This window comes from Drosophila arizonae, chromosome 5 (assembly GCF_054131065.1).
Source record: "Drosophila arizonae isolate 15081-1271.41 chromosome 5, UAZ_ARI_1.0, whole genome shotgun sequence".
NCBI classification, from domain to species: Eukaryota; Metazoa; Arthropoda; class Insecta; order Diptera; family Drosophilidae; genus Drosophila; species Drosophila arizonae.
Window position 1 is genome coordinate 10,349,401 of NC_142925.1, and position 21,739 is coordinate 10,371,139.

The 21,739-nt window shown below is 40.3% G+C and overlaps 7 protein-coding genes across 8 annotated transcripts; 3 read left to right on the forward strand and 4 right to left on the reverse strand.

Moving 5' to 3' along the window:
* The first annotated feature begins 1,934 nt into the window (after positions 1-1,934).
* LOC108616039 (uncharacterized) lies at positions 1,935-3,753 on the forward strand. The gene is made up of 2 exons (XM_018010973.2): positions 1,935-2,950; positions 3,020-3,753. The coding sequence occupies exons 1-2, from the start codon at positions 2,166-2,168 to the stop codon at positions 3,624-3,626; spliced, it is 1,392 nt and encodes a 463-aa protein (XP_017866462.2). The 5' UTR covers positions 1,935-2,165; the 3' UTR covers positions 3,627-3,753.
* A 301-nt stretch (positions 3,754-4,054) lies between these two features.
* SIFa (neuropeptide SIFamide) lies at positions 4,055-4,676 on the forward strand. Its single transcript, XM_018010972.2, has 2 exons — positions 4,055-4,289; positions 4,350-4,676. The coding sequence occupies exons 1-2, from the start codon at positions 4,154-4,156 to the stop codon at positions 4,436-4,438; spliced, it is 225 nt and encodes a 74-aa protein (XP_017866461.1). The 5' UTR covers positions 4,055-4,153; the 3' UTR covers positions 4,439-4,676.
* On the reverse strand, positions 4,557-8,133 carry Start1 (Steroidogenic acute regulatory protein-like). The gene is made up of 12 exons (XM_018010960.2): positions 7,960-8,133; positions 7,320-7,470; positions 7,093-7,241; positions 6,869-7,027; positions 6,750-6,803; positions 6,555-6,687; positions 6,355-6,488; positions 6,020-6,172; positions 5,854-5,958; positions 5,163-5,752; positions 4,978-5,101; positions 4,557-4,909 (listed from the first exon to the last, which is right to left on the reverse strand). Exons 2-12 carry the CDS (start codon positions 7,417-7,419, stop codon positions 4,829-4,831), a joined length of 1,782 nt encoding a protein of 593 aa, XP_017866449.1. The 5' UTR covers positions 7,420-7,470; positions 7,960-8,133; the 3' UTR covers positions 4,557-4,828.
* Positions 8,134-8,245: 112 nt separating this feature from the next.
* Positions 8,246-10,848, reverse strand: LOC108616024 (peptidylprolyl isomerase domain and WD repeat-containing protein 1). The gene is made up of 9 exons (XM_018010959.2): positions 10,630-10,848; positions 10,185-10,572; positions 9,894-10,126; positions 9,614-9,827; positions 9,255-9,557; positions 9,075-9,193; positions 8,802-8,922; positions 8,509-8,728; positions 8,246-8,442 (listed from the first exon to the last, which is right to left on the reverse strand). The coding sequence occupies exons 1-9, from the start codon at positions 10,814-10,816 to the stop codon at positions 8,296-8,298; spliced, it is 1,932 nt and encodes a 643-aa protein (XP_017866448.1). The 5' UTR covers positions 10,817-10,848; the 3' UTR covers positions 8,246-8,295.
* A 213-nt stretch (positions 10,849-11,061) lies between these two features.
* On the forward strand, positions 11,062-14,398 carry Fcp1 (RNA polymerase II subunit A C-terminal domain phosphatase Fcp1). The gene is made up of 7 exons (XM_018010956.2): positions 11,062-11,411; positions 11,573-11,666; positions 11,770-12,206; positions 12,272-12,453; positions 12,510-13,724; positions 13,789-14,013; positions 14,065-14,398. Exons 1-7 carry the CDS (start codon positions 11,062-11,064, stop codon positions 14,199-14,201), a joined length of 2,640 nt encoding a protein of 879 aa, XP_017866445.1. The 3' UTR covers positions 14,202-14,398.
* Positions 14,399-14,866: 468 nt separating this feature from the next.
* uri (unconventional prefoldin RPB5 interactor) lies at positions 14,867-17,431 on the reverse strand. The gene is made up of 4 exons (XM_018012958.2): positions 17,301-17,431; positions 16,945-17,243; positions 15,376-16,888; positions 14,867-15,316 (listed from the first exon to the last, which is right to left on the reverse strand). The coding sequence occupies exons 1-4, from the start codon at positions 17,328-17,330 to the stop codon at positions 14,951-14,953; spliced, it is 2,208 nt and encodes a 735-aa protein (XP_017868447.1). The 5' UTR covers positions 17,331-17,431; the 3' UTR covers positions 14,867-14,950.
* A 248-nt stretch (positions 17,432-17,679) lies between these two features.
* LOC108617235 (E3 ubiquitin-protein ligase ZNF598) lies at positions 17,680-21,705 on the reverse strand. 2 transcript variants are annotated; one of them, XM_089469319.1, is made up of 8 exons: positions 21,494-21,705; positions 20,987-21,281; positions 20,764-20,909; positions 20,395-20,706; positions 20,093-20,326; positions 18,687-20,031; positions 18,432-18,629; positions 17,680-18,352 (listed from the first exon to the last, which is right to left on the reverse strand). In XM_089469319.1, exons 2-8 carry the CDS (start codon positions 21,257-21,259, stop codon positions 18,128-18,130), a joined length of 2,733 nt encoding a protein of 910 aa, XP_089325445.1. In that variant the 5' UTR covers positions 21,260-21,281; positions 21,494-21,705; the 3' UTR covers positions 17,680-18,127. The 2 variants fall into 2 exon arrangements, with proteins under 2 accessions (XP_089325445.1, XP_089325444.1); XM_089469318.1 differs by having other exon boundaries at positions 20,987-21,361.
* Between the last annotated feature and the right edge of the window lie 34 nt (positions 21,706-21,739).

The following is a 21,739-nucleotide window of genomic DNA, read 5'->3' on the forward strand; positions in this document are numbered from 1 at the left end:
TTTTTGTTGTTGTCAAGAATTGATTCTGATTTTAGAGCTGTCATAATATATAATTATTATATGTTGTTTATAATTTCTGTATTGATGATAGACAGAAAAGCTTATTCTGAATTCGTAAAGAAAATGACGAACAGAGAGATTTTAAATGGCTTGAAAAGAAGAACTCAGGTAAAGAGTGTAAAATATTTAAATTAATATATTTAATATATAAAGTAGAGAGTAAATTTATTAAACAATAAAAATATTTAACACAGACTGCGACTATGGCAAGCGTTATGCACTCTGCACACTCGAATTAATAAGAGATTTTATTATTTATATAACATATGAGGGAATTAATGATAATAAAGTCTTAGAAAGTTAATATATGTATATTGTCATATAAAACCGAATAAGCGAACCTAATCGTAATGAGCATTAAAATCAAATTGATAATGATCATTATCTTTAATGATGTTTAGCAATAATAATGATCATTATCTTAAATGATGTTTAGCAATAATAATCATTTAGGTAGAGCGTCGTTATCTTAAATAATGATTACATTTAATCATCATTATCGTTAATGATCATTTCCATTATTATCATTATTTTAATACAAATTACTATTTATTGAACAAATATAAAAATTCACAAAAATTAACCAGCATACGCATATTTGTTAAATTTAAACAAATATATCAACAAAATAGGTATGTATGTAAAACAATAATAATTAAACATATATGTAAAATAATAATAATTAATCATAAGCATCTAAACATTTCTTAAATTATTATGAATTAATAATATACAAAACTTGTATAAATTATTAAATATATATAATTTATATTACATATATAAATAATATAAATATTAATAATATAATGAATAATAATATCAATAATAATAATTAAACATAAACAATTAAAAGTACAAATTTAACAATAAAAAACTTAAATATATTCACCACACACTGCGACTGACCCAGTCCAGGTCACGAACTTGACTGAACGCCCACACAGCTGGCAGCCCTTTATATACAGAAAAGTCACTCAAAATGCAATCAGAGCAGAGCTCTTAATTGAGCGAGGATGTTCACTCAATAAACGAGTGTAGGAAGAATAAATTAGCTTCTCTCAGGAGAGGCAGGCAATCAGGCAGACTTAACTCTATATATGCATATATTCATCTGCTCATCCTGATGAGGTATACACATATACATATATATAAATTCAATAAATTCCTAGCTCTTTTCACACATACTAATTTAAAGAGTATATCAGCTCTCAACTATAGAGTGGAGTATGAGTTGAGTGCTTAATAAACATAGGTATATACAAAGCAGTTATCTCACATCTCTGAGCACACATTATACCCCATTTGCGTCAAATTTCAATGGGTATACATATGTTGTGCGTATATTGAAGAGTTTAATAGGCTGAATCAGCGACAATCAAGTGGGTGATGGCTTGATGAGCTGCCTTGGCGACAAAACCACTTACAATTACATCACAAAATTCTAAAGAGCAGCGAATTTGCATAGCATATGCAAGAAACCTACGCAACAGAGTTAAATATATTTTGATTTTTTATTTATTTACTTTTTTTTGGCAACAAATGGAAACGAGAACACCCACGCGGATTCAGTCAAGTTCATAAAGCCAAGCTGACAGGTAAATAAATTCACAAGTCGTTGGCCTTAAGACAGCTACGAAAGAGTAGGAGAGAGAGAGAGAGAGAGAGAGGAAGGGAGAGAGGGAGTGAGAGGTCAGAGAGTGAGAGATGGGGCAATAACAATAGCAACAGTCGTAATATTTTGGGGAAATATAACAAAAACAACCACCAATACTTATACATATATGTATATTCACCTGTACAGGTAGCCGGGTTACCTGGTTACACACTCGACACAAGTGTTTATCAGCATTTTTTTTATGTTTGTTATTTATGAACTTAGTGTCAAAAAAATCAAAGCAGTATTTGAGTTTTGGCTCATCAGAAAACAAGGCAAGCTCCGAACGGAGTCAGCGTGCCAATAGTATAATTATTAGTAAAAATTTCTTGTTGAAAAAACGTTTCATCAGATCAGCAGCTGTTCAAGCTTAAAGGTTGGAGCCAACTTATCATAAAAGTCACAAAAAAAAGAAGAAGAAGACAATAGATATATAATATAAATCGGCACTATGGCCGAGATATTGTCGCGTGAAAAGGAACTCTTTCATATCAATCAGGAGCTAAATCTGATGTCATTGAATCATCCCATCGACAATGGCAGCCAGGTGGCTTCCCAGTCCCGCTATTGCACCTATCTGAAGCAGAAGGGCCCCAGCACATTGCTGAAGAAGAAACTGCACGCAAATGTGAATCTGGATGGGGCGATCAGCAATCGGCATACAGTGGGACGTGGCCACAGATCGAAAGTCAGCAAATCGCCCAACAAGAGTGCACCGACAACGCCAACACCTCCATCGACGCAGGCGGCAACGCCCAGAGGCAAACAGACAACGAATTTAGTATCACAATTGAACAAGGCTAGGATTGGCGATTGGCGAGGTGGCAGAGCGCACGGTAGGCATGCCACAGCGCCTGCTGCTTCAACAGCAGCAGCAACAAATTTGTCCACTGCTGCTGCTGCTGCTGGCCGCATCGACAGCACGTTCACGCGCCGAGCCACACACAAGACGGCCACATTTGTGAAGTATCGCAATCCCAACTTTAAGGCGAGTCCATCATTGGATCTGCTGCTGCGCAATGCGGATGGATTCGAGCAGCAACAGTCACAACAGTCGCAACAGCTGCAGCAGCCGCAACAGCCGCAGCCGCAGCAGCAGCAGCAGCAGCAACAGCAGCAACAGCAAGAGGAACAGCAGCCGCTGGTGGAGCTGGAGCTGGTGCAGCAGTCACGAGAGAGCACAACTATCATCAGCGGACAATCCAAAAAGCAGCTAACCCAAGACAACTTCATCAAGTAAGCAAGGAGCAGCATGCACAGATTATCCGAAAAGATTAATATATATATATATATGTCTTCATTTAGATTTCTTAAAGCCAAAGTCGCCATTTTGGAGGAGGATCATGGTCAGCTAACGCAGGACATGGCCGATCAGAAAATGCAGCTGGAGCAAACGCTTGAAGCATTGCGCAAGGCTGAAGCGCAAAGGGATCAGGCCATCAGCACCAATGCCAAATTGTCGGAGCAGCTGCATCGCTTGGAGCTGCAATCGGAGGATGCGAACCGGCGGCAAAAGGATCGCCAATCTGAATACAACAATCAGCAGCACGAGCTGGAGCTACTGCGCCGTGATGCGAAGTTGCTGAAGCAAACCAATGCCAATCTGGAGAATCGTCTAATGCGCGCCAACGATGAGGCAGAAGCCACAAGGCAAATGCTCAGCCAGCAAGCGACACAGCAGCGCGAGGATCTCGACTACAGTCGCAAGGAGCTGAAGATGAGAGACAACCGCATTAAGGCTCTAAAACGCCAGCGTGCGGACTTGCTCAATGCCTATAAGAAACAGCTCTTCATGATCGACAATCTGAAGCGTCAGAATAGCTGTGTGGAGCAGGCGGTGGCCATCGGCTTTGGCGAGAAGGAGTTCAACAAGGTGCTCGAGTGGAACACGAGCACCAAGACGGTATTTTAGTGTGTGTGAAGAATGATAGAAGGAGAATAGAGAGAGATTGCTGCTCAAATCAATTTTATATAATTTCGGAATAGGCGCATATTGGAATTGCTTGTACTACATTAATAAATATTAATAGTCTACATAATTGAAGTGTATATTTTGAATGTAGAGGGAGTAAAACGAGCGAGAGAGAGAGAGAGAGAGAGAGAGAGAGAGATTGATTTGATTTACTTCACAAATTGTTGCATATTTGAATTGCTTGTACTTAAGTTAATATAGAATAATATATATATAGTATATAGACAGAAAGTAAGAAACCTCAAATTCCCTCAAGTCATTTTGCTTTCAATTAACGCGCGAATAACTCAATTAGTCAGCCAGGCGCTGATAGACCGACTGCAACTGGGGTTGCAAGCGGAGCAGCGTATAAAAGCGCTTATCCTGGCCGACACAAATCACACTTCGACTTCAGCAGTCAACGAGAGCAAGCAGCAGCAACAGCATCAGCATCAGCAGTATCAGTCACGCCACAAACAGATTATACAATGGCAGCTCTTAGATGTACTCTCACTTTGCTACTGGTCACCATCATTGTGGCAGCGATTCTGTTGCACAGCAGCGAGGCAGCCTACAGGAAGCCGCCATTCAATGGCAGCATCTTTGGCAAGCGCAATGCTTTGGGTGAGTCTGCATACCATACATATCATATCTCAATTGCCATATCCATGTGATATTCCTTAGATTATGACAATGCCAAGGCAATGAGCGCCGTTTGTGAGGTGGCCATGGAGGCGTGTCAAAGCTGGTTTCCACAGAACGATAGCAAATAGGAGCAAGCCCTGAGACTGATCTTAAAGCACACTAAAACTAAATTATACTGCAGCTGTCGAATCACAGGTAGCGACTAAATATACTCATGAGCAAGACAAGTATGAAATCAATTACAAGTAAAAGAGCATTGTATAAAATGTATTAGTTAAGTCGTCCATACACATAACTTACAATATCTACCACATATATAAATATAGCATACATACATACTCAATAAACTTATCATCAATGAATGCACTTCACTTTGTTTGTTTTTACTTTTCGATGGCTTAACTACAGCTTGAGATACAATTAGAATAGAATTAGTTTTTACGTAGAATACAATTAGTATATGCTGCAAGAGCATTATATATACGACATATCACTTTATCGTCTTAAACTATATACAATCAGCGACGTCGACGCTGTCGCAGCTCGTTTACGTGCTTGCGCAGGTATTTCATATAGTCCACCATGGTTGAGGTAAGCGCCTATTAAGAAAGCAATTACAAGTACAATGTTTCTATAGAAATGTATACTCTATATACTCTATACTTACTGCATCTAGCACATAGCGTGGTATGTAGCCCTTGAGATCCAGGCAGAGCACCCATTCCAAAATGCAGCCATCCTTTTTGCCAATGATTTCTCGAAATGCAAAGCCCGACACAATGTTCTCGCCTCTGTTTGATATGAATTTGAACATTAGTAAATGGAACTTGCTTTTAGGGTCTCGTTGCTTACCTTATGTACTTGGTAGTCGCAGCTATTGCTGGATATTCCACGCTTATTGCCGCGCTCATCCACACCTTGTTGTTGGTCTTGCCGACCGAACTGTCTGGTTTCTTCACAACGGACGGCGTATTGTCTGGCTGATCTTTGGCATCCTCAAATTCATCATCCAATGGCGGTGGCTCCACGGGAAAAACCAAAGCAGCACCCAAACTTTTGGCACCCAGACTTTTACTCAATGTGTCGTAGGGTGTTGCCGATGTGGTGGGTGCTGTAGGTGTCGTATTGGTTGTTACCACCTCTGCTGGCGGCAACGAGCTCTGGCCAAAAAATTTGCTGCGATAACTATTGGCAACACTCCCAAATTGTGGTGTATGTGATTCATTGTCCGATATTGTGGTTACGCTGCCCTCACAAGAACGGTTCAAAGAATTATCGTCTTCATCCTCACTGCTTAGCTTAGCCGCCTCATCATCATTGCAGATTTTACCATTGTAAATTAAACGACACGAACGCAAGTTAACAAAATCGCGACTCTTGACCATGCCGCCGCCGCCGCCAACAGAAACTTGATACGAAATGTCGGTATACGAATTGATTTTCTAATAATTAATAATTAGATAATAATTTATTTATTTTTTGTTTAATATATTAACATTATTTAAATAAGCTGACGGATTAAAGTAGAGCTTTTGGTACTTACTCGCACAATTCTGGACTCTAATAAAGTTGGATTCCACTTGGTCACATCCTCAATGCGATAGAAGAGCTCCTCCATAAGCGCTTTTGCTGGATACTTCAGGCGTGCCTGAAATACAAATAGATATATATTAGGAATCTATAAATGAATATCTACAAAAAATACACACCGTTAATTTATAAATCTTGCCAATTTTTTCGCGCTGCGTGCTGTAGATTGTATCGCCCTTGGGAGTAACTTTTTCCATCTTCCAATCTGCGGACTCGATAAGCTCATATGCCTTGAGGAGGCAATCTAAGCCCATTTGATTGTACTCCTCGTCCTGCAGGGCAAACAAAAGATATACAAACAGTTATATTCCAAATCTCAAATCACACTACCAACAACATTTTGGAAGAACTTAAATGTCTTAAAGATCGCTGCTTGCAGCTTCTTTTATATGATGCCGATCAATTGTTTAATTCAATGTCTTTAGCTATGCGCATGCATAAATACTTAGCTGACCTGTTCATCCTCCTCGTCCGAATGGTGAGCCGTATCCAAGGGTGAATAAAAATCAGTAACACTCTGATCTGGGCGCTCACGTTCAGCCAAAATCGTTGGCTGCGTCAATGCTGCGCGATCGGTTGAGCTCGCGGCTGCAAAGAAGAATATATTTAAATGTATATACATATAAATAAAAGAACGAAAAGCACACAAGCTACCAGCAAAATAACGGCGGGCATGACGTTCCTGTGGTATAACACGGCAATCCAGAAACCAAGCCTCGCCCCAGGCCAGAATGAAGGAGGTTATAATGAGTATGACATCGAAGACTTGTTGCTTGGAGTGCACCCACTGCAGAAATTAGGACTAAATTATATAACCGTATTTTGTGTATTTCTAATAATTAAACTTACATCATAGAAAAACACTTTGGTGATGAGAAACAGACATGAGGCACTGGTAGAAAGCTGCAAGAAATTGTTTAGCATTTATACATATATCGAACAATGATTAGATGACAAATGGCACTTACTGCAATGATCGACCAATGATTTATATACAACAATGCATAGAAGAAAATTAGGACGATGAAACGACAAAGCGCTGTGGCAACAACATCAAAGAGTGATGTATATATGGTATAGTGCATAACTTGTTTCTGAAAGGCCTGGAATATATTATCGCCACCAATCTGCAATGGAAAATGAAAGCAATTAGCATATATCTTCAGTAGAGAAAACAAAGGGTACAACTTACAACTATGCAAATGAGCCAAAGTAGCGATACAAACAACAAATCGAATGTAACAAAGAGGCAAAAGAATCTTCGCACCACCGACATTCGTCCATCCTGGGAATAGCCGCCTAGGAACTCATCCGTAAACAAATTAATGGCGTGCGCCCGAGCTGAAAATTTAATAATCATTTGAAATTAATCAATTTTATGGGGTGCATTGATAACCGCAATCTGATTGGCATACTCACACATATCATATGGAATATGGTAGGGAACACCGCTGTGTCTCGCATTTGTGAGCAGCAGCTGAGCGGTGCTGCGAACATCATCAGAATCATTTTGGGACATGACTGGGCTCTTTATTAAGTCTTAGCTCATTTTTGGACAACTGCGTATCGACTGCAATTCAACATAATTATCAATTGTTGTTTATATCAACTTATATTATCAGCAAATTATAAGCAGTTGCCTGGATTGATAAGACTTTTACCCTATAGTTAATATTTATAAATGTGTATTCGACATTCGTTATGACTAATAACCGAATTCGCTATGAAGAGTTTCCTTGACGTGTGGTTCCGTTAAACACAATGTTTATGCTGATAAGCAAAACACGCACACACACACAAGCATACACACATAAACAAATTACAAACATGCTCATTTATATGCATGTATATGTTTTCTGCACCAATTGACACAAATTAAGCATTAAATGTAGAGCGTACTGATGCATATAGATTTTTGATAAGCTCTACTAGTCTTTTTCGTTTTCTTTGTTTTTCTTGCTTTATTTTCACACAAAAGTTTTTTCACTTCCACCCGTATCATACGTACTTAAACATAGCTATCAACCACATAGCTATCAGCACCTCAGCACATATTTACCTTAAGCCCACTATGTGTACGCACGCCCACTTGATAATGCAATATCAAATTATAAATTACCAAAAGGTAAGCACCGTGTAACTTTTAATTTACAATTTGTTTAGGTTCTTCTCTGGCAGTGAATGAGAGACTACGGGTGAAACTACATAAACAGCTGTTCAGTGTGGCCGTGCTGAAAGAAATGCGGAAATACCAACTATACTCAAACTGGCACCTAAGTGACTAACAATTCTAGTATTTGCCAAAAGGTGGCGCAGCTGAGCGCGCGTAATTCAAAATATAAAATCAATCAAATGTTTTATTTCTGCTACAATTATTATTATTATTTCTTTGTGCTTAATTACTTAAATGTATTGAAATTATTTTAATGTCATCGTATGGTTTGTCAGTTTTGGGATTTGCCTTAGCATTGCATATATTGAGCACTACTTCCATGCCACGATACACACGACCAAAAACGGTATGCTTATTGTCCAGCCAAGGCTTAAAAAATGAAGGAAACATATTAACTATTATAATTTATAATTGAAATATAAGATAATATCTTACTGTAGGTAGGACGGTTATGAAGAATTGACTGCCATTCGTATTGGGGCCCGCATTTGCCATACTAACAGTGTAGGGACGATCGTGCTTTAAGCTCGGTACGAATTCATCCTTGAAATCGTGTCCCCAAATGGATTTTCCACCCGTGCCCGTACCCGTAGGATCTCCAGTCTGAACCATGAAACCTTTGATCACTCGATGAAATATATGTCCATTGTAGTAGCTATATTAGGAAAGAAGGAAAGTAATGAAAGCTTTGGCTTGTTTAGTTAAGTTAAAAGAATTTTAAAACTTGCCCATTTTTCGCATGTACGCAAAAATTTTCCACCGTTTTTGGCACCTCCTTGTAGAACAATTTCATATGTATATCGCCTTTAGTGGTATGCAAAACTACATTCTCATAGATACGTTGTATAACTAAAAAACCATTTACAAAATTTATAATGTAAAGTAATCGTGTATATGTATGTATAAGTATAAACACCTTCGTCTAAAGAATGTTAGCGTGTAAGGGACAGTACATAGTTTGTTAGTAATTAAATTAAAATTAATTAAAGCTAAGCACTTACCTTGAGCTTCAGGCACGGCAATGATGTCCTCCTTGGAAGGCTTCTCGTTGAATATGTCACGATCAACATCTTGTAAATCAGAAGGTAAACGTCTGCTATACAAATAGAAGCGATTCTTTCTACAAATAGGAGTATTTTAAATTAATTTTTAGTTTTTTCTATAAGTATAAATAATCATACTTGTATGCTGTACAAAAGGCCGTTGGATCATTAAGTAAATTTTGTAACGCTGGATTTTCGCTAGCCTCCTGCTCGAGGGTTATGGCCGCCTTTTGTCGCTTTATTCGACCTTGAAAGAGTGCCACTTGCAACGGCCGTATATTGTCCGTTTTACCCAAAATTGTGACGCAACGATTAGTGGCAACATTTATGACTTTAATGCCCAACATTGTGGGATAAAGCAAAAAATGTCCGGTGCTGTCAAAGAGTATATTCATAGTGGTATTTTGTGCCGTCTTCTCCAAGTCACGTTCAGCAGCCATTCTGCAAGAGGCAAGAGTTTATTTTACAATTGCATTATATGGAAAGAGGAGACTTACCTTCGGCCAAATTCCATATTGGGCAATGCATGTGGCGTCTGTTGCATTTGTGTGTATGTGGTTAAGGCCTCATCGAAGACTCGTAAGAGTTTTCCCGTATTAAATTGAAAGACACGCACTTTGCGATCCGTAGAAATAGCAGCAAAACGTTTACCATCCGGCGTAGCGGCCAAGCCGGTTACTTGGGTCTTATTCTTGGCAAATTCAAAGAGACCTTCAAAATGGGGTAAATTATATTAAATGCTAGCTTTCAAATAGCTAATATATATTTGATTCTTACTTGTATCCAGCTTTGAGTCAAAGGTAACCAAACGCTGAGGAAATTTGTAATCATGCCGAGAATTCTGCCAATACTCCAATATGCCATTACGATCCACAGAGATTACCGTTTCCATTGCCAAATTAAAGCACATGGCAACTACTGGAGCTAAGTGCAATTTGTCCAAGGTGTACAAGACTTCACCTCCACTCTGACCATCATAAATATGGATGCTGTTGCTCTCCGAATCGGAGCTAAATAGAATATATGCGGATGTTAAATATATTTTATTTATCTAGCTAATTTACGTACATGGCCAGTCCTTGCACCGCATCACCCGGCGAGTTAATCCACTCGCTGCACAGCGGCGTATAGCCCAATCGAATTATATTGATCATATCAAAGTTAACTACATCGAAAACTTTTGCTGTTTGATCGGTGGCTGCAGAACAAAGTAAAGTGCCGCTGCTGTTGGCAGTTAGCGATTTAATTGGCACCAAATGACTTCGAAAATGTTTCACAAAATCAATGCCCAAGTCCATTTTTTTCCAAAACTTTATGTGTCCATCCAAGCTGGCGGTAATCACGAATTCAGTTTTCGTGCTCACCAAATGTGTGATCACGTCTCGGTGCATGTAACTTCGCTCATAGCTCTCTGCATTCGGCAAATTCTCCAAATAAATATGTTCATAGGGCAATACTATCAAATAAGAGCGTAAAATTAATTTAAGACAGCATTTAATTTTAACTTGTTTACCTTTCTTTTTTTTGGCCGGCACCGCAGTGCTTTGTTCGGATGGCATCGGTCCAATCCACGCATCATCTTCGCCTTCTGCTTCTGTTTCCTGCTTAGCTGTTTCCTCTGATTCTACCGATTTTTCTGCTTCTGCTGTATCTTCAGTTGCGCTACGTTTCAGGTTTTCTTTTTCATTATCCGCGCTCATTTTCTTTTAATTGCGTACGTATAAGCAAACCCAAACAAACGAAACGTGCAAACTGTGAGTCGCAACATTTATCAGTTATCGAACCTTTGCGATATATCGAAACTGCGAGTATACAAAAAACAGCTGTCCACCTTTATTGAGAATGTCAATTCGCGCTGTCGCAATTCACACAAATTGAAAACATAACAAGCCACAGATTTAAACAAAACTAAAATCTGTATATATACACAATTTGTAAATAAAGTATGCAAAAGACAAGCGTAGAGGTTAAGACGCATGTTGTCCCGATTGCGTCAAAGCCTACTAGGGACGTGGATGACGGTGGCGGTGGCAGCGCTAGCAGTGGCGGAAGTGTAAATCGTATCATTGTAAACGCAGCGCTTGCTCCGACTGAGACACGCATACGAATCAATAAATGGCGCGTACGCGAAGGGCAAAATGTTTCGGCGGCACAAATTTTGTTTTTATATCAGCAGCTAGGTGAGGATGGCAAGCCCATTAAAAAGGGCGATTCGACGTTTTTGAAATACAAATCAAATCGTGCCGGAGTGGTCAAAAAGCGGCTTCGCAAGGAAGGCGAAATAGTGATAAAAGGGTGAGTTTTTTTCCCCCTCCTCCTAGCCATATCTTCTTCTTGCAAACATGGACCGGGCGGCAGTGGGTGGAATGCACTGATTGCAACATACACCGCAATGGCAACACACATGCGCGTATACATAAAATTTAAGCTGATGTATTTGTTTGCTATGTTTTCAGAGATGCGCTGTTGGAGTTATCCGAATGCATACACACAACCGTTATTAAGGATATGTGCGCAGACTGCGGCGCAGACTTAAGGCAGAACGACAATGTAAGCGTTATACGAAATAATACAAATATATAGATTTACAAAAAGTTTTAATGAAGAGAACATAATAATAATTCTTATTGGTAAATCTGTATAATTAAAATAGGGCCAAACATCTGAGGCCTCCGTTCCAATGGTGCACACAATGCCCGATTTGAAAGTAACCCAGAAACTAGCTCAAAAGCTTGGGCATGATGACACACGACGCTTGCTCACCGATCGCAAGCTGGTGCTGCTGGTGGATCTCGATCAGACAGTGATACACACAACCAATGACACAGTGCCAGATAATATAAAGGGCATCTATCACTTTCAATTGTACGGCCCACAGTCGCCGTGGTATCACACTCGCCTGAGGCCGGGCACAGCGGAGTTCCTGGAGAAAATGTCAAAGCTTTATGAGCTGCACATTTGCACCTTTGGTGCTCGTAATTATGCACATATGATTGCTCAGCTGCTTGATCCTGATGGAAAGTTCTTCTCCCATCGTATTTTGTCGCGCGATGAGTGCTTCAATGCCACAAGCAAAACGGATAATCTCAAGTAAAGCAGCTGCACTCTAGTTGTCTTATTTTTCCCCACCCATTATTCTTCTCTTTTATATATAGAGCGCTGTTTCCCAATGGCGATTCCATGGTCTGCATTATAGATGATCGTGAGGATGTTTGGAATATGGCATCCAATTTGATACAAGTGAAACCCTATCATTTCTTTCAACATACCGGAGATATAAATGCGCCGCCTGGGCTATCCAAGCACGAGTTAGATGGCGAAGGCGTCGACTTCAAGGGTACGCACCATCCCCAATAAACATAAACTATATTTACAATTTCAAGATATTTGCAGAAATTGATAAAATTGCCGAAAAGAAAGCAGAAGTCTCAAATAAGCCATCGGACAAAGAGCAGGAGCCAAAAACTGAAGATACGAAGGATAAGGACGACAACACCGTCTCCAGCACAAGCAAGGATGAAGAGGGCAACGAGGAGGACTCCTCTGTGGACATATTTGATCTAGGCAGCGACACAAAAGATGCGATGGATACTAAAGAGCCCGCTGTGAATAATAGCTGTGAAAAATTGAATGGCAAGGCAACCACAACAGCCGAAGAGACTCTGAATGTAGATGAGAACTCATCCGGTTTGCCAGAAACTGAAGCTCAGAGCAGCGGCAACAAAGGCAGCGATAGCGATGAGATTAATGTCATTGATGAAGTACCCATGGACAGCTCAAAAGCTGAAAAACTGCCGCCCAAGAGGGAGGATGACGAGAGCATCGCGTCGTCAACTAGCGGCGATGAGAAACAAGTGGCGGAAGCTGACGAAGAGGCAGCTAAAGCTACCACCGATAATGTGGCCACAACTTCGCAGATGAAAATTACAACTGATGGACAGAAACAAATTGAAATTGAGGATCCCGATGACTATTTACTGTATCTGGAGGTCATATTGAGGAACATACACAAGCGTTTCTATGCCATATATGATGAGACCACTGAGATACCCGATCTGAAGATCATTGTGCCGAAAATACGTTGTGAAGTGCTGCGCGGTCAAGTTCTAGTCTTTTCCGGATTGGTGCCGACCCAGATGAAGTTGGAGCAATCGCGTGCCTATTTTATAGCTAAAAGCTTGGGAGCCGAGGTCCAGTCAAACATCAGCAAGGATGTAACACATCTGGTGGCCGTCAATGCCGGCACCTATAAAGTGAATGCGGCCAAGAAGGAGCCGAACATTAAGGTAGTTAATGCCAATTGGTTGTGGGCCTGTGCCGAACGCTGGGAGCATGTTGATGAGCGCCTCTTTCCGCTCGATCGCAAGGTGCGCAATAAGGGCCGACAACCGCCTGCTCATTGCCACAGTCCCGAGCATGTAGTGAACTATAATGAGAGATCGGAGATATCGCCGTCGAGCAGCATGCAGCAAGAGCAAGGTGGAAATTTCCGTGAAACACTTAATCCGCTGCTGGTGTTCACCAATGCGGACATCGAGTCCATGAACAAGGACTACGAGACATTCTTCGAGTCGGATTCCTCCAGCGACGAGGGCCCTGTCAACTTTGGTAAGTAGCTGGGAACTAAGTAAATGCCTTCATTTTCATTTATTAACTATTTTAAATTTTATAGAAAATCCGCCCATGGACAAAAAGTTGTTGAAGCGTAAGCGCGAGGATGAAACTTCAAATCGTGCTCATGATTTCTTTACTCGCTCCGAGGATGTGATGTTGGGTACGGCCACCGGAGTAGTCGAATTCGATAAGAATTCCTCCAATGACGAGGACGAGCCTGAGGATGAGGAAAAGGAGGAAGAAGAAGACGATGATGAAGTGCCAAGTGCTAAATTTCGACGTGGTATGCCTATCAGATATACCATAAATTATATATTAAACATTTGAATTGCAGGCGAGGAATTGCCATCGGATTTGGAAATGGGCTCGGATTCCAACAGCGAAAACAACCAGGAAGATGACGGTGATGATGGCGAATGGAATATGATGGGCGCCGCATTGGAGCGTGAATTTCTTGGACTAGAAGATTAGCCATATCAATCCGAACTGGACATCGAGCAGAAAACCAATTGCGGTGCACTCAAAACCAAAAGTCGAGCACAGCGAATAGCATTTGGAAGACTTGGAAGTAGCTGGCGATAATAATGTTCAATGCACTTTTGACATTTGTACATGTACCTACTCTTCGAAAAAAAAAAAAAAAAAACAAACAAAACAAAAAAACAAAATCTGAAAAAAAAACACGAAACATGCATTAACGTAATTAAATTAATCTTGGCTTTGGTTTTTTAGAAACCATCCAACAAAGCAATAATCAGTTAATTAAAATACTTAGAGAGAGAGAAATTTTAAGGAGATTCTAAATAAGAAACAGATATGCACACTGTATGTATTAGTAGTTAATATGTATCTACGTTTAAATACACACACGTTTAATTATTATTCGCACGCACTTATATATGTCTATATATGTAATACATATAATAATAAATAATAATATTATGAACAACTGATTTCAAATGTAAAATCAAAATAATATCATTGTAATTACAAAGAAACAAGTGTAAATGTTTTAAAAATAAATTCCGTTGAACCGGATTTAGTAAATAGAGTTTAATTTAAAAACAAATCGAATGTGTGTGCGTGCATGCGTATATGTGTGTATGTATGTTTGTGTAAAAGAGCATAAACAAATGTTTGATTGTACATAAATTCATAATATCGTATTGTTTATTCACGCAAAATAAATAAATGTACATATCTCACCCACATTTATAAAACTATGTTTTATTCATGGAGCGTTGCTCTTTAAAGCGGCTAATGCGCTTTTTGGGCGTATGTGCATCTATAAATTTGCCCTTGGGCAATGGCTCCGGTGCCAGCGTTGGCTCCTTCTCAATCAAATCATGCATGACCTTCTGATAGGCACTCATGTCTCGCAGATCATCATCGATGGTTCTCTCCTTCTTGGCCTTGCGAGACTTATTCTTTTTGGATTTGTTGCTGTTGTTGTTCTGCATGGGCTTGTCGGTTACAGCATGGTCTTCGCGCTCCACAGCTGATTTGTTGCGCAATATAGATTTCGTTTCCATGTGTCCTGATGTGGCATCTGTGCTAATGCTGGACTCGGCCGATGGATTGTTGAACTACAAATTGACAGCGCTTAAGTGGAAGTTTATTATTATTTTTGTCTTCTTCTACTCACCTGCTTGCGTGGGTCAGCATAGGCACTTGCTCGGTCCTCCTCCTTGATGATGGGCACCTTAAGCTCCTCCTCACCCTCAAAGCCGTTCACAAAAATCGGAAAGGAGTACTTCTCCTGTGCTTTTTTGTAGAGCTCATACAACTGGGCTGGCGTGCCAGGCGTTTCAGTATCATCAGTTTCAGTTGGAGCAGCTGGCAGCGCGTCGGAATGAGTAAAGCTTATGTGTAGGGTATTAATTCTTCCCGTTGATGCTTCTAGTATTTGATTTACCAAATCGAAATCCTGTACACTTTGGTTCTGCTGTACAAACTCCAAATTCTCTTCAACTTTTTGCATAATTTGTGAATTTGAATGCTTCTCTGTGTCCAGCTTTAGCTCCACTGTCTGCTTTGGCGGCACTAATGAAGCATCCAGTTTAATAATTTCTCTTTGTTGGCGTTGTTTGCCATTGGTCAACATTTCGGCAACGGTTTCTTCCTTTTTGAAAAGCAGCTCTTCGTCGGCAGTGGCGAAAGAGATGCGTCGCTTTTTATTGTCGAGCGTAGAGACGGATTCGGATTCCTCCGACAGCTCATCTGTGTTCGCTGTTTCTGTTTGCTCGAACAGCAGTTCCTGCAAATCATCCTCCAGACAGATAAGAACATTCATTAAATGTGTCAGTTCATCACTGGCAAAGCAGGCTTTCTGTATTTTACGCATTTTCGCTTTGATTATTTGTAATTGTGAATTTAAAAACTCCTGTCGCTCCTCAATGGGCAATAGCTGCATTTCTTGCCTTATTAACTTCACTTCCTCAGGCTGATCCTCATCATCTTCATTATTATTTTCTTCCTCTTCTTTTGAAATGTTTTGCATTCCGCTTAAACCTTGCTCGGGATGATCCTCATTTTCATTATTATGTTCTTCCCCTTCTTTTGAAATTGTTTTGGTTCCGCTTAGGTGCAGCTCAGGCTGATCCACATATTCTTCATCTTTATCTTCTTTCTCTTCTTTTGAAATATTTTTGATTCCGCTGAAGCGTTGCTTTGCAGGCGTCACCTGCATTTGTCCACTCATTAGATTGCGCACCATTTCATTTGTGCTCTGAACATTTTGCTCAATTTCTTCATCGACATCCGCTGTCTCATTGGCCTCTTGAGCTTCCAATTTGGCCAGCATGTCGAATATCTCTTCATCCGTCTTAGTTGTTACATTTTCTTTATCACAGTCAGTTTTATCTTTTGGTGCTTCTTTGGGAAGCAATTCACTGAGCGATTGCTCACTGAAATTATCTGGATCCAGACCCAGTTCTTCTAGTAGTTCACGTTCCTCTAGCTTTTGGAACACATCTTTATGCGCATCGGCTGCCTTGTATTGTTCTCGTTGCGCACGTTCTGCTAGCTTTTCCTTGCGCACGCGCTCTTTGTGTTCTTTTAGCCAATTATTATGATCTGTCTCATTGTATTCCTCCACTATTTCAATTTCATCAGATTTGGGCACAGCGCCTTCCAGGATTGGTGTTTCTAGATTTTTCCTGCACGACTTATACGTTAGACTATTAAATCATTCTCAAATATTTACTCGACTTACTGCCACAAGTCCGCCTCCACTTGCAGTTTCTTTAGGTGCTCGTTGGCCAGCCTCCAGCGATGCTGACATATCTCCACCGCCTTATAAGCCGAGCAAGCAGAAAAGTAGCCTTGGTAGTGACCGACAAGCACTTCATTTGTGTGTATCAATTCACCCTGCATCAAAGCCTTTTTCCCAATTGGCACCATAACCTCGACGGAAAGATTTTTAGCGAACATATTTAAGTTGTCTATGGCAACTTCATTATCGGCTTTATAGGCTAGCCAACGCTCCGTTTCATATGCATTCTTGTCGAGTGCCTAAAATATTATTTACATGGTATTTATTTTACAAAACGTTTAAATAATTTGTGTTACTTGTCTAAGCACATCCTCGCGCCGCTCCATCGTTGTTTATGAAAGAAACTTATCGATAATTGAATCGCAAACTTATCTAATATCGCCACATACATGCGACTAGCAAATGCAATGTGACCATATTTTAATAAATACTAAAAGGGTTGCGAAACTGAATATTTAAAATATTTGGCGGCCTCATTTGGGCTTTAGTTTCCAAAAAGATAACATAAAACGTGGCAAAGCTTTAACTAAAACATGTTTGAGATAGGTAAACAATGAAGCAGTACTAAAGACACCCAACTAGATAAGATATGACCAACAATTATACTAATTGAATTTTTTTTTTTTTACATTAAAGACTTAATTACCAATAAAATCGATAGAAAACAATTAGAGCTGCAATTTGATTGTTTTGCACTTTATTCAGTTTTAATTTACTTAATACAAGCTCACTCTGTTAAAAATTAAAAAAAAAAAAAAAACACACTTCTCGCACACCGTGGCTCATTTGGATGTGTTCTACAAAAATCATGAAACGTTTTCAACGTTACATGCAACGATATAATTTTACAGGATCTAATTAAAAAGAGTACACATCTAAATATATATATAGTTAAGCTTAGTTCACATACGTTTTCCAGTGTATGTGTGTACATTGGCATTGATTCAAAATTTCCTAGTCTTGTATGCACGCGTGCTTCAAAATCAAAATATTAATTACATACATACAAAATATACATAGCTATAAAGCTTTTCATTTTTTCTCCTTCCAATTGGATTTTTTCGTTGTTTTTGCTGTCGCTGTTGCTGTCGTGACTGTTGAAACCGTATGGCTCTGGTTATTTTTATTTACGTTGTGCATTCTTGGCTCCAGCATTTAGCAAATTATTCGAAGCAGCATTATCGAGCCTAGGAAAGTTCTTTGTCAACTCATGCGCTTTTTGATGGCTGGCGAAATCGTTGGGCAAAACGATTTGTTTACAACTTCTGCACACTTCGAACTGAGGCAGTAATTTACTCTGGCTGGGTGGCAAGCTGTTCACATATTGTTTATGCACCAAATACAATTCCTAAAACAAACAAACAACCACTCGAATTAGCATTAATTAAAGCGTTTTGATTTCAAGTAAATAAAAATGATTTAGAAACCTGTTGTTTGCCAATATCGGGGAGCATGGCTAGAAGCTCCGGATAGAGACTTTGGAACTTGTCCGACATGGCGCTTTGGCAATGCTCGTAGTAGGCTTGAGCCGTACAGGTGCCATCACGAAAGCTGGATGAGAGCAAGCGAAATTCATTAAAGGCTTCGGGTGTTTTCAGTACCTCACACAGCTGATCCACCAGTTTCTGAAAGCAAGGATCACTAATTACGTATATATGCATCGAAATTTAAGTTCTGCTTACCTGATTCCGGATTGGTGCATCGGGTGGATCAATATAGCAATTGGCACTAGGCACAATGCTATAGTTCTCGCCCAAGGAACTGGTAAACGTCAAATTGTTGGGCAGCTTGGCCACCGAGTTGACAGTTACATTTGACATGAAACCAGGAGGTGGTTTAATGGGTGGTGCAGCTAGTCCTGGTGGTGCACGCAATGGCCCTGATAAGCTGCCATTGGAGTTTGGCATCTGTTGCTGCTGCTGCTGCTGCTGCTTATCGATGTTATTGTTATTATTATTATTATTGTTATTTGTATTGTTGTTGTTTTTCTCCTTCTGTTTGTTGTTCACTTTAGGCTGATTCTCCTGATTATTCTTCTTCTCTTTGGGCTTCTTCTCCTTCTTGTTGTTCTCCGGCTGTTGCTTCTGCTCTTGTTTGTTAGTGTTGTTCGTTTTATTGTTATTCAAACTAGTCGTGCTGCTACCTCTCGGCGTTGGCAAAACAGGAGCTGGAGCTACTTTACTCTTGCGATTATCCAAATCCTTTTGTTTCTTCTCTGACACTGGCTTCGTCCAGTTGAGAGAGCTCGCTGAGCCTCCATTATTGGGCTTAGATGTGCTTGCCGTTGCCGCTTTGGAGCTGCTTGGCGCAAGCGTTGGAAACTCGGCTGCCGTCAGTTTGGGTGCACTTTTCTTTAGCGCCTCTTGCCGTGCCTTAGCCTCTAGTTCTTCCTTTTGTACCATTTGTATCTTCTGATAGGTGCTAGGATGTGCCACGGAAACATAGTCATCAACGAGAGTACGATGCTTGGCAGCCACATTATTCATAGGCATGGCCGCGCCGGGCAGCATATCTTCTTCCAAATTACGCGCCATCTTCTTGCCCTTGCCCATGGGCAGGGCGGGAAAGTCCATTTCCGGACCTGCTGATTTCTTGCTGCTGCTATTGGCCGCAGGTCGATTCGAGACATGCAAAAGCATACCATTAGCCGGTGCATTGGCACGCGTTACAGATCCACCAGAAGCAGTGCTAGCGCCTGCATTAGACGCCTTCTTGAAGTTAGTCGCAGCTGGTTGAGGCTGAGCTCGTGCGTTAGCATAGCTGCTATTATACACGTTCGATATACTGCCACCAGCTGCCCCGCCAAGAGCTGGAAAGTTTTCTTTAGTGCGAGCCAGACCCGAGGTGCCGCTTAAATTACGCATCGACGGTGGCGGCGCTCTAACCAAAGAGACATTCGGTCCCGGCGTAATGCCGGCAAGCTGAGGAAACTCATCCTCGTTGCCAGCATCTATTGTAACAGGATGTTGGTTCCGCTGTGAACTACTTGAGGGCAATTCATCCAAATAATCCTGATGCTCCTCATTGCTATAATAAAAATATATGTTTAATTAAAAGTAAAAGTGGAATGATAGTTGATCAAACTCACCGAGATCTCATATTTGATATGCCTTGTCCACGTGGTCCTAGTGTAATCTCCAGTTGTAATGTGCGCGTCTGCTTGGCCTGTTGTTTGTTCAGCGTTTTGCCATGCACACTCGCTACATGAGCTTTATATTCAATCTCATTGCGGAAGGCGCCCGTAAACTCCTCCGTTGCGCATTTGCCTTCCTCGCAAAGGAAATGTTCCTTGCGAAAATGATCAGCCAGGTCAGCATAGACGCTGCAGTAGATAAGGGAATGTAAGCGAGAGATAAGAGGAATATGAATGGACAACGGGTTGTTACTTACTTATAGAAATCGTTGCAGCCATCTGCATCGCAGAAATGACAAAAGTAATGATCTCTCCGCAAATGCCTGAAGAGCTCATCTCGATCCACGTAGCGCTTGTTGCAATACTCGCAGAGCGGATGACCCCGATGCGATGTATTATCCGGGTCTCCTTTAGTATTGTGTATCGTCAGCTCAGCCTGCGTGTAGCAGCGCCTCTCGAATGTAAAGATCTTCAAGTTCTTCACGCACAAATCGCAGAAATACATATGATGCTCGCGTTGCACATGATTACGCAGAGCCTCAAATGTGCGATACGGTTGCACATTACACCTATTTTATTTCATTTTAATGAACGACTAATAAATGAAGTGCAACTAACAAACTTACTGCGAGCATGGATGATCTAACAGCTTATAGAATTTCTGTTGTATGTCTGCAGTGCAGAAACCAATGCGATATTTTTTGCTATAGAAATCGGAGCGATTGCCAGCTTCAAGTTCGCGATAAGGCAGCTTTTCCAATGTAAACAGTACCTAAGTAGTGTAAGCAAAAAAAAGACTTATATAGCAGATGCTTTCACAGTATGTAGACATTTCTATGGGTGCCTTACCTTGTTCAGCACATGGCGACAGATGGGGCATTCGTTTTGCTGGCAAAGGACTCTCATACGCGTGGAGCACTCGTAGCAAACAGGATGATCGCAGTCGCCAATTGAATAGATTTCAACATTTTTAAAGCAAACGACGCACGCGTTATCATCATTACCCGGTTGACAATTAAGAGCTTCCGCTTTGGGTTCGCTTGCCTTGACATTAGCTGATTGTCCAGCAGCTGGCCGACGATGCGGCTTATAGGAGGAGCCTCTAGGTCTTGGATTTTGCATGGTAATGATTTAGGGGATATTTCTACTTGTTGCCAAACGAACGAAAGGAGAAAAAAAAAAAAAACACCTGCAGCAAGTATTTTTTTTTTCGAACACTGTATGCTGTGTGTATTTGAGAATATTACTTAGGTGTTTTTTAAGCGTATTGAATAATATGCACAATGGACTTTAAGCATAAAGCTACTGTCGGTTCTTCCGAAAATTATGATTCCACAAATTAATGCGACGACTTACAATTCCTCTGAATTTTTGTCAGCGTGGAGTACGATAGAACTAGTATTATTCGATTCGGTTGCGAACAAGTAATCGAGTATCTCCTGTTTGGTATTTATACGGTCTGATTATGAAGAAATTCAAAGAATAATGTTGGTACACTAAATTATAACAAAATAATTGAGACAGGTGTAAAAATAAGTTGTAATTTTGTATTTGGTGTAATTTTTCGAAACATAATTTTCTGACATATTGTATAGAGTTTTA